This window comes from Phalangium opilio, unplaced genomic scaffold (genome assembly GCF_054372755.1).
Source record: "Phalangium opilio isolate 3A_F unplaced genomic scaffold, DU_Popi_V2 ptg000113l_1, whole genome shotgun sequence".
In the NCBI taxonomy this organism is placed as follows: Eukaryota; Metazoa; Arthropoda; class Arachnida; order Opiliones; family Phalangiidae; genus Phalangium; species Phalangium opilio.
The window spans coordinates 4,296,231-4,310,049 of NW_028324209.1; the positions used below are offsets into that span (position 1 = coordinate 4,296,231).

General features: G+C 36.0%; 3 protein-coding genes across 7 annotated transcripts in view; 1 reads left to right on the plus strand and 2 right to left on the minus strand.

Annotated features, from left to right (window-relative positions):
• Nucleotides 1–13,819, plus strand: part of LOC149623439 (GTP-binding protein 2) — a 96,784-nt gene that overhangs the window by 80,446 nt on the left and 2,519 nt on the right. For 2 of the 4 annotated variants that reach the window (XM_089853391.1, XM_089853392.1), the window contains exon 3: nucleotides 13,263–13,769. In XM_089853391.1, coding sequence (XP_089709517.1) covers nucleotides 13,272–13,769 — 498 coding nt within the window. In that variant the 5' untranslated portion in view covers nucleotides 13,263–13,271. Of the gene's footprint in view, nucleotides 1–12,107; nucleotides 12,271–12,430; nucleotides 12,551–13,262; nucleotides 13,770–13,819 lie in introns of those variants that run through there. The other 2 variants (XM_089853390.1, XM_089853393.1) reach the window with 2 other exon arrangements.
• LOC149623440 (uncharacterized) lies at nucleotides 5,740–9,301 on the minus strand. 2 transcript variants are annotated; one of them, XM_089853407.1, is made up of 5 exons: nucleotides 9,225–9,299; nucleotides 8,089–8,508; nucleotides 6,909–7,367; nucleotides 6,606–6,686; nucleotides 5,740–6,325 (listed from the first exon to the last, which is right to left on the minus strand). In XM_089853407.1, exons 2-5 carry the CDS (start codon nucleotides 8,363–8,365, stop codon nucleotides 6,054–6,056), a joined length of 1,089 nt encoding a protein of 362 aa, XP_089709533.1. In that variant the 5' UTR covers nucleotides 8,366–8,508; nucleotides 9,225–9,299; the 3' UTR covers nucleotides 5,740–6,053. The 2 variants fall into 2 exon arrangements, with proteins under 2 accessions (XP_089709533.1, XP_089709534.1); XM_089853408.1 differs by having other exon boundaries at nucleotides 6,277–6,406; nucleotides 9,225–9,301.
• LOC149623441 (uncharacterized) lies at nucleotides 10,211–11,668 on the minus strand. The gene is made up of 3 exons (XM_089853287.1): nucleotides 11,338–11,668; nucleotides 10,845–11,039; nucleotides 10,211–10,546 (listed from the first exon to the last, which is right to left on the minus strand). Exons 1-3 carry the CDS (start codon nucleotides 11,666–11,668, stop codon nucleotides 10,404–10,406), a joined length of 669 nt encoding a protein of 222 aa, XP_089709413.1. The 3' UTR covers nucleotides 10,211–10,403.

Consider the following 13,819-nt stretch of genomic DNA (forward strand, 5'->3'; position numbering starts at 1 on the left):
GAGCAAGACCATACTATATTCTACTGATCTAACTCTATGTAAAAATAACATTGGATGCGCAATCTATTTCTTCGGATTTTCTATTCATTTCCTACTTGCCATAAAAAAAATCTAAAATATATTTTCTTGAAAATATTTTTGAGCCTCGAAAGCTATCAATATTTTTTCAAGTACTCATAGGCCTAGACATTTGAAGTTTATTAACCTGAAACTATGAAATAGCTTTAAAGATTTATTGAAGTGGTACTTAAGTGCGGCAACAAGTATTTTAGTTTGTTATAGTGATTAAAAGCTTAGATTAAGTGCAATCTTCATGTCCACGACATAAAAATTTCTGAAATATACAGGGTGTTTCTGATTTTGAGTCGAAAATGTAACTTCTATCTCCATTTTGCCGTCCGGGACGCTGTTTTCGAGTTATGATTTGAGTGTTTAAATTAGAAATAATTGTCTAAATCAGTTTCTTAATAAAATTTCAGGGGTCATCAATAAAATACTGCATCCAATCTTAACTTGAAAACAGTGTCCCTTGTGGCAAAATGGAGATAGAAATTAGATTTTCGACCCAAAATCGCCTAAAGAACATCCGCCATAATTTATGGCCGACTTATCAGAAACACCCTGTAATATTTATCATGGAATTTCATGTTAAACTTCGCGATAATTTACTTCTGCTCTATTGTATCGCGCACTTTAGCCTCTCGGAACCTTTTCTCGCGCGTCCTCCAAATGAGGTGTCATTACTTTTTGTTCAGGCATACTTAGACCCATTTTGATTGGTGCACCCTGACTCTAGACCAAGTCTGTTCGTGACATTAGAGCACCCCTGGAAATATGGGATACTGCGAATTTGAGGATCTACTATAGCTAGTAGTTGAAGATAAAAAAAAATACTTGAAACTTTTCTATTAAAATGGAAGAGTCTGCGAGAAAGAACTCTTGATGCGTTGGCAAAATTTCTATTGTGTATTGAGGAAGTTTGGGACCAAGAAGGTCTTTTTGCAAAACGGTGTGAAGTCGTGTTTAGGTTTCTGTAAAAATATCTCGTTCATCAGAGAGGGAGGGAGAGAAAGAAGTGGAAATGGGTTAGGGTACATGAGCTCAAAAAAATAATCCAGATAACAAGTGTCAATTCTTTAAATCCTTAAAGGTCAATTTTAACTGTTTCGTACTTCCGGGAACTAGCAATCTGTTTCCGGAAAATAACGGCCCACTTACCAAAGAGGAGTAGAATGTTGTTGACTAATTTAGATGAGTTAACTTGAGTTGAGTAAACTACTTGGGACCGGTGAACAGTCAAGGCTATACCCTAATATCAGAAATACATGTATTTCTGCTAATATTGAAGTTTCTCCTCCTCTTGCTTAGCTCTCTCTCTGTTCTATTGAGGAAATAAGGAGCTCCTGAACCTAGGGTGACATCTATCCAAAAACTCCAGCACTATACATTTCATTTTTTTTCTCTTTCGGATACTATTCCAAAATTAATGAATGAATATTTATTTTCTCTCTATTAGCACAAGAAGATCCCTTTTAGAAAAGTCTGTAATAATGGTTCGCGATAAAGTTATCTACAAAGTAAAAATTTACGAAGAAATTGGTGTAGCCACCTTATAGGGGCAAAGCTCCTAATGCTTTTCTTATGAGCCCCTGTAAATTGCTTCATCTGCCGAACTCCGGTGTTCATGACGAAAATTTTTTCATTTATCAACGTTTACGTATAGACTGGACAGGTAATACAGATTAAGGCTGTCATAATGTGAGGTTTTTGGTGGAGAATTTATACAGATATTAACAATCTCGCAGCTTAATTATGGTACTTTAGTCGTCTTATTAGTTTAAATTGACTATATAGATTTAATTTGACAGTTTATAGCTATTTTGACTTCGGCCCGTTCAAAATGATTTATACATATATTCTTGGTGTTTACGTAGCCTCATTGTTGCTAAAGTAGTCTAAATTTATACCAAAAATGTAAAACAAATGGGCTATCACCAAGACAACAGTGTCGACCGACACCTTAAGCCTAACTCTTCCAAATTCTCAGACACCTTACATAAACATATTATTTTAGCCTTGTTAAATAAAGGACCCTAACGTCGTTGCTTGTCATTATCTAACCTACAAGATACTCCTAACCTTACCTAACCCGACTCTAAAGCCAAGGCTTAAATTAGGTTCCTTTTTCCTAAGCCTTTGTGTCAAGTAACTAGCTTGATTCTTATTAGGCATCCCGTTTGTAAGCGAGTAATATAGTTTGAAGGATGACATCGTTCTCTATGGAAATTTTCTTTCGCGTTTAGTAGAGCTTATTTTCTCTAACATGCTCTAGCGTAATTCACTAGCCTATGTTGGCATGCTTATTTGAAATACGATGGTTAAAGATAAAGAAGCCCTTCAAACCTAAAGCTCCTCTGTATTTGAAGTTTTAAAATCTATTTAGAAAACAGCGTGCCATTCACTGTAGTAATTTTCTTGTAATTATTAAATATAATTTTAACATTAACAATCCCTAGAATCTTCCGGAAGTGACGTTAAAAGTTTGATGGAGAGGGAGTAGAGATCAAACCGGATATGGGAAATAGTTAATAAGGGAACGTGCTAGATTCACTGTGGGTTTTTGGTTAGGCCTAATCAGAGAAATTAGTAACCTTGCTCTAAATGCTCCTGATTTTTGGAAGAATCATGTTACAATTACCCCGCTTCGTGCTGGTACACTTCTCTCGAACAGAAGTATTATGTACTTCTGACTAACCATTCCAATTCGAGTATCCATGGTGTCCAGGGCAAGCTTTCTATCTCGGCCTATACGCGACTATCAATATCCCCACGAGTCATTTTCTGAAAAATGGTTCTTTGGGACCCCAGTCATTTACCTTTTCTTATACCTTTTGTTTCCCGCCTGGAAGTCAATAGACTGAGAGTCTCGCAAAGGCTTAAAGAATAATGTTGAATATACTTTGGTTATATTGGCTCTGTTTCGACGGAAGAAGGGAAAGTTTTGCGGAGCCGAAATCGGGGTATTACTCCCTCTATCCTTTTTCGATTTTCTTTGACGTTATTCATTATGGGATGTTAATGGTTTAAGTCGGTTGTTTTTCGGTAATTAATTAAGAGGAGATGCTGAACTTATGTGATAGAAAATGCCTTCAGGACATAATAGGTTTGTCTATCATTTGCTGCCAGATCGATTTATCGATTGTGGCTTATTTTAAAAACAAAGATTAAAGAAAAGGGAATTACTAAATATTATACAGATTTAACTTTTTTGATATTTTGAGACAAGGCTTAGTTTAGTTTTCTATATTTTTTTAGTCTAACTACAGAAGCTCACTACTCGAAAAAGAAAACCACTTTTGACTGTTTTATTTTTATTATTTATTTTTAGATAATCTTATTTATATATATAAGAAAGTGGTTCTTTGTGCACAATTCGATACCGAATTTGACCAAACTGCATGGTTGATATCAGTAATGTTTTAGAAGTGGTTTGGTTGAGTTCCTCAAAGGTGGGTCCGCGAACACCTATCTAAATTACAAGCACTTTTTTTTAGATTTACAAGCACTTTTTTTTAGATTTACAAGCACTTTTTTTTTTAGATTTACAAGCACTTTTTTTTTAGATTTACAATCACTTTTTTTTTAGATTTATCAAAATTTAGCTTTTTTTTTATCGAGATCACATTTGAATAGACACCGAAATTGTGGAGCTCGCTTAGGATTTTTTATATATTATATTATGTTATATTTTAATTAAGTTCTTCTAAGTTTTCAAAGTAAAATCCAATTTGTTATTTTTTATTTTTTGGGATTTTTCTACATAGTTTAAGCCCAAAATTGTATTATATTAGAGCATTTTTAGTCCTATATTTTCCTATAAAAACACATTTTTTCTCCTGTAAAATCCTATAATTCCGGAAAAAAATTCCTATTTTTCCTATAAGGAATATAAATTTAAGAGTGGGCTCCCTGGTATAGCTAATAATTTATAAAAAAAATGGAAATAAAAAAAAAGGTTCTTACGAATTTGTTCAATGTTCTCCATTTGAATTTCACCGGAATCTAGCTGGATAGCACAGCGGCTTTTCGAGATTGAATTGTGAAGTACTGCTAACAAGGATTACCAAAGTCAAGATGAACCCAAACGCCCAAGTCCTTCGCTTTTATAGCCGGCTACTTGAAGCATCAGGGTCATTTTACCGGACTGTACTTTGTTGTTGGTCTTTTACCACTGATAAGGAGTAAAGTTCACCTATTGATACGTTTGTGTTAGGGCACTGGGGAAAGGACAATGAAAGGTATTTCCTACCCTTAATTCTATAGTCAAGTATCAAGTTTAGGAGGAGGGGCTCAAATCAAGAAATATTTTGTAACAAAATAATTTCATATTTTCATAAATACTCCTTTTTTTTGGTAATATACTATTTTGAAACTATCCATCTTTGAGGGGCCTTTTGAAAAATGTTTCTCTTCGCGAAAAAGTTTGAACTAAAGGGGTTTTTTGCTGTCCCCTCAGTGTTGCCAGGCCATTGGTGATTCAAGAGATTGCAGAAAGAAAGGCTAGTATATAGTTCAGTTTGAATCAGTACTTGACCAACTTTACTCACATAGTAGGGCCTGGCAACACTGCACTGAAGTTTAAGGTAGCTAAGGGCGTATAATGCGATGTCAGTTTACGATTTTTCTAGTGCTTGATTGTTAGACCAAAACTTCTCAAAAATAAACCGTTGTGGATATTCGGATCAACGGAAGAGTAGCTATTTTGACTTGAAATAGACCATTTCAGAAATTACATACAGAGAACCAACACACAGGGCGCCATTGGGGTATTCTCCCTCGCGTCAAGAAGCAACGCCAGATGGAGCCCAAGTTCACTACACGCGGGAGGCTATATAGTCAATAGACAAATTCATTTATTACAAACAGAGAAACCAACACTCGGGGGCGAGGCAGCCATTGGGGTATTCTCCCTCGCGCCAAGAAGTACCGCTAGGGGCAGTGCAAGTTGACTAGCTTCCCTGGTGTACTGAACCCGGACTCCATCAGTAAAATAGTTTAATTTCCCATATCAAAGACCCCGAATTTTTGGGCTTACTTTGAACTTTGAACTTTGAAATTTCTGGATAATCCAATTCTCATATGGCGAAACCCTGCGCGTGTTTTTATCTTTCCATGTTTTCGACTTTAACCCTTTGTTTTCATAAGCGACACAAATTGACGAAAAAATATTTTTAAGTTATGTACACAATAAAAGTTGAAAAGAGAAGTTCAACAAGTTGTATGAATAATATTGGAGTTTATTTTTAAATCAAAACCCACCGAAACTACCGCATATCTAAAGGGAATATTACCAGAAGATTTACAATAGGTGGAAGAATTAGACAAGACCTAATGATTACACGTTGAGTATTTAAAAATTTTACTCTTGGGCTAATTAGAATTTTAAATGATAATACCGAAATTATTCAAATTCATATAAGAGTACGTTATATTTATGGAAAAGTTAAAGATCACGTAACATAGTATTGAAAAGTCCGTTCTTTTAAGGTATGTTATACCTTAAGAACTAATGGGGGATGGAGTAGTATGTAGACCTCGTTTTTAATACTAATTATTTAGTAAGAAGAAAACATTAATTTCCTTAAATATATTTAGAAAAATTCCTTTCTTTTAAGGTGTAATGTTATGTTAACTGAACTTTTCTTTAATTATGAATGGAGAAAAAAAACTAAAAAGTATATATTTTTTAATTTTATTTTTATTATCGAAGCTTTTAAGAGATACGAAGTATTTTACAGAAATGTGTATTTAAAAAATAAGTTATGCTTGAGAAGCATATTTTTTATAAGTATATGAAAGCTAGCAGGGTTTTTTTTGGGGGGGGGGGGAGATTCTTTCAAGTGCAGTTTGAAAATGGTACAAAAAATAAAACCCACGTGTGTTTAAAAAGTAGCTTAAAATGTTCATCTTACGAGTTAGCTAAGTAGCGATTAAAGTAGGCCTAAGAGTAATTAAAAAATATATGCATTTTGAAAAAAAGAAACGTCCCGTAATTAACGAGAAATACGTCTGCTGCGAAGTCCTGTAGAATTGCGTGGTGTTTTTTTAAGTTGCACCATGTTGTATTTACAAGGGTTTTTGGGACAGTAGCTTTGAGTATGGGCGTTGTTCCCCGTAGCTCCGCAAATTGTACAGGTGTAATCCCTCAAAATTGGGCACGTGATGAACTTGGTTTTTTTGTCCTTTAGATTATGACTCATGATGAAAGCCTTATTGTCACCATTGCTCCTACAGAATTCGCAACCCCGAAGAACTGGACGTTTTTCTAATTTTAATTAAACGGATCTTAATTTTAAATTGTAATTATAGTTATCTTTCGAAAAGTTTGGTAGCATGCGGAAAACATCTAGAAATATAGATAAAAGAAATAAAGTCGGCTAAGATTCTTTAAATTACCATCGTAATCAAAGCTAAGCCTAATTCCACGAATGTCAATCGGTAGAAATAGGCTTAACAAAGGAAACAGGTTTCGGGTCGGGACTGGCTATGTTAGTAAGATCAGAAAAGTTAGTTAAGATTTCCATCGGAATTTTTTTCCCGCTTACTGCTGGTGCCCGAGATTCGGGTCTGAGTTTCATTGGGCAAAGCTCGACTACGAGGGTTGGCGTAAAGCTCCGAGACTTCTTCTGAAATGATTGCGAAATTATTCGTCGAGTTAAATGATTGGTTAATTTGAAATAGATTTGTTCCCTCAAATTATAAGAACCCCGAAACACATGAAGGATTCATACCATTTACACCAGGAGGCTTTTGTCCGACAGGTAGCCAGGCCTTCTGGTGTAATTGTCACGGATCATCCATGTGTGTAAACTATCCAAGCCTCTAAGATTACCAAATCCATTTCTTACCGGGACTGAAAACTATTAAGTCTGCTTGATTGGCACCGGTAGACTTCTTGGTAATTGCCCGAAAACCACGTGGCGGTACTTGTTCGGCTTCATGGAAAGCTTGATAAGGCGGCGAAGGTAATTCGGTACACGCGTGTTTGACCGCTTCTTCAGTATTTTCAGTCGGAGAAGTCATACTTCTAACGTAAGGCAACCTTCGGTACGTTTCATCAGGAGAGACGACTTCTATGGGGTTATCAATACGCTCGTCAAATATGACGCCTCCATAGATGTCATCTTCGCTGGCCGAGCGACCAGGCGTGAAATTTGGTACGCGTGGAGATTGAATGTTCGGCGATTGTAATTTTCCCGCGCTTAACTGATCACCGTATGGAGTTGAAGGAGATTTAAACAAGAAGCTGAAGTTGGATTCCATGGCACGTTTTTGTAACTGTATTTGCTCCTTCCGCATTCTCTTCTCTGAAAGAAAAATAATAGATGGTTGACTCGCAATCATTTACATAGGGTTGAATTGTGGGTGAAATTTCAATTAATTTAGATTGATTGATTTATTGTTGAACTAATTTTACCGAAGAGGTTATAAAGAAGGGAGGGATTTGACGCTAGCATCTTTGACAACCAATTTTTGAGAGTTCTCGTTTTTCTTTATTATTTGTTATATTGTCCTCCAAATATCGTGTTCACCGTATTTCAACCAATAAGAGGGCAGAGAAAAATGCGCGCACACCGGAAGTTGAAAGGAAAACTTTAAAATCGAGAACTATTTAGTTCCACTCCTCTCTATGATTTTACAGACCGTTTGTGAACCATGAAACCAAAGAGGGGCAGTAGAAGGCTTGACGGAGTGTTCTCACTTTCTAAAGTTTTCCCCTAAGCTTTCGATGGCGCATAAAAATTAAAGCGAGAACTCCGTCCCAAAATGCCAAAGCTGCTAGCTTCAACTCCCCCTCTTTCTGAACTCTTTGATGAGACTAACGAGAAAGAGTTCAGTTTGAATCTTTCAGTACCTAATTAACTTAGCTCACATTGGGCCTGACAACTCAACTCTGCGGAGAGCAAATTTAGTAAAACCTATCGTTTTATTAATTGAAGCATAAGCGTGGGAATTTAATATTGACGAAACGATCTCGCAATTAAAGGGAAAGTGAACTATTATCTTTTAAAATTGATTAATAAATACCTTGTTTCTTTGGCAAGCATTGCTCATAATGCATTCTTCTAACAGGACCTTCTTGAATAACTTGCACGCAGTAATTACAATTGTAAGGACTGTCTTTAAGATATTGGTTAATATCTTCGATCGGAATTGAACTTATTGAAGGTTCCCCAGTTGCTCCATCAGAAAAGGTGGAATTACCGTGATCTAGGGGTAATCTAGAGTTCCCCCTAACATCGAACCATCTAGAGTTTTCCTGTTGTGCCATCGCGAAGTTACGAAAATATTGACCGTTTTGCATCTTTTTTCCTTCAGCACCGAAACCAAACTAAACCAAGCGCACCCGTTCCTTCAGACAAACTGAATTTCAAAACTTATTCCCACGGTTTTAAAACTTTTTGTTCCAAGCGCTTTTACTTTTTATGACTGGGGTCCTGTGACTCACTGTCTCAAATATATTTAACAAAACCGTAGACCCCTCCCCACCCCCAATTTGTTAGTTCAGTGCGAGATTTTTTTATTTGTGTTTAGTAAATTATAACCAATAGATAGGGTAAAAGTTTACATAGGTTAATAAGATTCTATAAGTTAGACATTAATCACTGTGAGATTTACATAGAGCTGCTATATACAAATGCTTAGTACAGACTTTAATTTAGAGATTGGGCTGTAAAATTGTGGTCAGTGCTCGGGTATTACAAATGTTATACTTATGAAATATATATTACTAACTTATGATGCTGTTCAACCGCAGTTTGCAACGTTATAACTACTATAGTCTAACATTCTCAATAGCGTTCTATCCTTTGCAAACTGCAGTTGTTGTTTTTATTTTGGCTCTATTTTCCCAGACCTTTGATTTATTTTCTTGCCCCTTTTTATGAGGTTAATGGCTTAAAAAACGTACTAAAGTGAAAGGTTACGCCTTGGATGGAAAATTTTCAAAAGTCCAAAGTGACCATTATAGAGTGGTTGCACGACCATGACCCTGCAATGTTAACACGTCATGGCCTATGGTGTAAGAAAGCCTATGACCGCTCTTCGAGATAGCTCAAGGGTCAAGTTTAAACTTTAATTGTCGCGTGTCAAATTCAAAATATAGGTATGCTCCTCATGGGCAAGCATTTTCTTTCCATAACCTCTTTCTTTAGTAACCTTACCTATGATGGAGTTAATTTATGACGTAGGTGGCTGGGGATAGGTGCCCTTTTCATTTTGCCGACGTGGTAATTGGGCTGATAAGAACTAAGGAGAGTGAACCATATCTATTTGAAACATTAACCCTGACCTTTCAGTAGTTTCGATTTTGAAATATATCACTTTATTGTGAAATATCTTTTATTTATTTTTTTGAAATCGGAATTTTTTTGTTTGTCGGTAAGTTACTGTAGGAATAGATAAAGAAGGAAGAAGTGAATTTTGTTGAATAGTCACTTCGCTGGAGGTAATTGCCGGACACCGTGTGCCTTATGTTTTTAAGCGTTGCACTTAACAGTACTTAAATGATTACGCGCATTATCAGTAACCGGTATCCATACCATGAAGGAATCTGAGAGCCGCTAGCCCCTCGGAATAGACCATTTCGATTTAAGTAAGAAATGAAATATAAAGTGGTCTGCCCTGTACTCTTTTTGTATCGTGAGAGTGTGTATCTCAATAGTGAGTGTTGCCTACCCCTCTTTTTTACCTCGGAAAGGTCTATTACCCTTCAGCGTGTGTTCTTCCCAGAATTTCAGTTCCCACGCTATTCATTTCATCTCGAATGTACCGCGGTAAAACATATATCTACCAAATGCTTACATACGAAGTAGTTAGTGTGAGAACTGAGACCTATAGTTTTTAAAACTGTATTTACCAATTGACATTCCTATAAGGCAACCATGAATTTTATAGCAAGTGCCCATGAATATAGTACCTGTTACCCTACAGCAGGTGTTACTCCCAGACTTTCAATTCCCAAGCTGTTCATTTCATTTTAAGTGTACTGCGGTAAAACATCTACGATACGCTTAGTAGTGCAAGACTTTCTATAGTTAGACAGTTGACACGCGTAAAAACAACTATGAATTATATAGCACGTACCCATGAATATAATGTCTCAATGCCTTTAAAAGAAATAATAGTTTGGTGTAAAGACACAAAGCAGTTCATAACTAATTAACGCTCTTTATTACACCATCACCGATTAACAATTATAAATAATTAAGTTTAAAAAGATGCTTAAGTGAAAGGGGAATTAAACTTTTAATACGAATTAAAATATAGTTTTAAAAAGTGGAGTTTAAAAGTAAAACTTTGTCTATAGTAAGAAAAGTCGGATTTTGTTTTTGGATATGATTTTAATGCTTTATGGATCCGCTGCAGGAACGCTTATGTCCAGACTTCTTTTGAGGCGGCGGCTGGGAATTGGCATACCTTTGTTCAGTGTAAAGTCTGGGTTGTCCAACTGGGCCTAAAGTGCTCCAATACCTTAAATCCTGTTCTAAAATACGAATTTTAAGATTTTATTAAAGAGACAGACCCAAAGCTTAAAAGCAAAGTACCTAAAAGCTTAGACATTTACACATATTACAAATATAAACAAAAGTTCTCGCTCTAACCTATTTCAAGTTGAAGTTTCGTCATGCCTTAATACAAGGTAGTTAAAAATAATTGCAGAAATATTTGTAGTATTGCTCCATTACGTGTCGTAGCAGAACCAAACCACTATGGATTTAAAGCAATTAAGAAAAGGCAGCATTTAAAGCATTCTTAAAAATATCCTGAAGTGCGGTACTTACCCGGCATATTTACTTGTCGCTTTTTCGATGGATTCGTATGTGCAAAGACGGGAGCTTCCCACGGAATGAAATTTTTTGACCAGTCCTTGATTTCGTCTTTTTTGTTGGCGCATTTTTGTCTGCTCATGTCTTGTCCGAATTCTAACCCTGGAGTCACGAGCGAAGTCGACGTTTTTGGAAGGGTTTCTTCCCACACTGCATGAAGAAGAGATTAATATTTACTCAATTTTATCTGTATCAAAGATTTCGTGACAACACTCGTGATGGTGATATCAATATAGTTAAATATAAGTATAAAAAAGAGCAATGGTGTTTGTTTATCTTTAATTAGTTTATGATAAGAAGTACAAACTTTAGTTTTTGCACTACGCAAACAACGAATAAAGACAACAGTTTCATTGTAATGGTTATTGGGTTATTGTTAAAAAAAAATCACCCTTTTACTGTTTGAATCCGTTTTCTTTGCCCCACTTCAATTGAAGAGTTTACTTACACTTGCTCCCATATCGAACTTCATCCCGAGGCTTGCACGTGGTCCTATGCCATTCTTCAACGTATTCGTAGCTAAGATACGCCCGGCAAGATCGACAAGCGTAAGGTGTTTTCAGAAATCCTGGCAAAGTTGGTGCTTCACCGTTCCCTTTGGATTCTAAAGAGGCTTTGTAAAGTTCCCAGCAAGGGTTTAACTCTTCGGTAGGCCACTTGGCTGGGTCATTCTGATTCGCGGCACTCTGGATGGAAGAACAGTCCTCCGATGTGCCCGCGTCCTCTAAATTTTCCCGCTGGGAGTCGTGTATTATCATGGGCGGTGGTGGGACGTCCATTGCCACGCGTGTTCGCGGATTTGCTGTTATTACTTCAGTGTTAATTTCTGACATTTTAATTTTAAAATTAAAATTAAGTCGAACTGGGGCTGAGGACGCGAAGTTAGGGATGCTTTTGAGACAACAGAAATTTATTTAGTGCATTTTGTACCATTTTCATTTTGGAAGAGTGGTCACCTGACATTTTTATCAATACCATTTTATCTAATTTTTAAGACTATTGCTTTTAGCTATTTTAGATTATTAAATATATGACAGCGTGTAAAAATCATCGGACAATATTTTTTACACGAAATAAATAAAAATGTAATTTCATCTCCGATCCCAATCCTCCATGATTTTATGTCACTAGTTTCCCGGGTTCAGTTTGGCGCCACATTTTTACTCTTATTTATATTCAAATCGTCAGGCGCCATCTAGCGCGGGAAATCATCTCATTACACGGATACTTCCTCGAAAGTTATTGAACTGGAACGAAAAGTACTATCAAAAATTGAGTTTATAAACATAAGATAAGTAAACATTAGGCTGATAACGGGTTGGATATAAATGTAATATAAACGCTATTATCTTTGTTGTTCGTGTTTTCACCGATCATAAAGGTAAATTACCTTCCTTAATTGTTTAAAGTTCTCTAATTACCAACTGTCAAAATTAAACCAAGGCTTATCGTACTTCCCCTTATTTTATTTAATTGCACCATTGTAGCAATCTAAATATAGCTCTTGCATAAGCCCTGAAAACTTTTAGTTGAACTGCAAGCTTATGTAAATGTTTCATCATTTAAATCTACCACCCTCGTTAAATCTTTTGTGTGTAAAAATCATTTGATTTGTGACAGTGAAAGTCGAAGGTTGGGAAAACCTTTCTCTCACAGACAAGGTATAGATCTCAGAGACTAGGTGAATTTTTTTTTATCTTGAGGAAAAACCCGTTATTTTAGAAAGTCGTTGGTCTAATTTCGTTTTTCTTTGCTCCATTTCCTACCCCTACATTGATCAATCTACATTCCACTTCTATTAGATTTATTTAAAAAAAAACCTCCCGTAAACCGGAAATTGTGCTTTCATTTTTTGAACTAAGGTGTATTTGACGTTTAACACATTTATATTGCTGATTTAGTTGTATTTGGTGTCCTAGTTTGAAAGTTAATCGTGTTTAGGCATTGCTAGGTGATTATATGCATAGTAAAACTGGGCCTGTAGACCTTATTTTAGTGAAAGTTTGGAGTTCATCTGTAGGGTGACTTAGGAGGAAAATAAACGTTGATGGCTGCCAAAGCATCTTGGCACTTTAAGCAAGTTAGGTATTAGGAAAATTCTTGGCAGAGTATTAGAAAACCTTTATTTACCAGCTTAAGAAAGAAATAAAAGGTAGATAGTTGTTAAACACACTGCAGCTGTAGACTAAAAGATAGGTAAATATAACCTTAACCTTCTGCTAAGACTTTTGATAATTAGTTTGTTCAAAAATCACTGTGATTAGAGCTTGTAAGTTATTAAGTCTTAAGAAATCTGTTGATGCGTATAAGATTCCAAAAATTATGTGTAAAACAGTCTAAAGGCTCAAAATTGTTATTAAAATATTTTTCCAGAAAAATATCATGGAAGCACTCATTGGTTTATTTGACCCAAACGATCAGGATGAATATCCATCCACTGATCGAGATCGAAATGGAAATAAGTTCAAGTGTAAAAATTACACGACGATGGAACTTGGAGATGATGTTGTCAAGAATGGCAATGGTCATTGCTATAACAAAAGGATGACCCTAGACTCTGATAAAATCAGTTTACCGGAATGCCTTCCTCCAGAGGCAGCTGAGGGCAATATAGAGTACAAATTGAAGTTAGTCAACCCATCTAAGAGTCGATTTGAACATTTGGTGACCCAAATGAAATGGAGGTTACGGGAGGGACAAGGTGAAGCTATATACGAAATTGGAGTAGAAGATGGTGGACTTTTAGTTGGACTAAGTCCTCGCGAAATGGAAGCCTCAATGAGGACCTTGTATCTCATGGCGGAAAAATTGGGAGCCACTTTGACTGTTTTAAGGCAGAGGACAATATCTCAAAATGGTGAACTCAAGAAAGTTGCTGAGGTTTGTAGAGTTATTTATTAATTTGTTTAGGAATGGGGACAGCTCTACAT

What these genes read in the sequence shown, in the direction of transcription:
- LOC149623441 (XM_089853287.1), bottom strand. Translation starts at nt 11,668, where the DNA reads ATGGACGTCCCACCACCGCCCATGATAATACACGACTCCCAGCGGGAA. An exon ending in AGTTCGATATGGGAGCAAGT is followed by an intron (nt 11,040 to 11,337) that starts GTAAGTAAACTC and finishes TTCTTCATGCAG; the next exon opens with TGTGGGAAGAAACCCTTCCA. An exon ending in GCGACAAGTAAATATGCCGG is followed by an intron (nt 10,547 to 10,844) that starts GTAAGTACCGCA and finishes TTCGTATTTTAG; the next exon opens with AACAGGATTTAAGGTATTGG.
- LOC149623440 (XM_089853407.1), bottom strand. Translation starts at nt 8,365, where the DNA reads ATGCAAAACGGTCAATATTTTCGTAACTTCGCGATGGCACAACAGGAA. An exon ending in CTTAATAGTTTTCAGTCCCG is followed by an intron (nt 6,687 to 6,908) that starts GTAAGAAATGGA and finishes CAATCATTTCAG; the next exon opens with AAGAAGTCTCGGAGCTTTAC. An exon ending in CCGAATCTCGGGCACCAGCA is followed by an intron (nt 6,326 to 6,605) that starts GTAAGCGGGAAA and finishes AATTAAAATTAG; the next exon opens with AAAAACGTCCAGTTCTTCGG.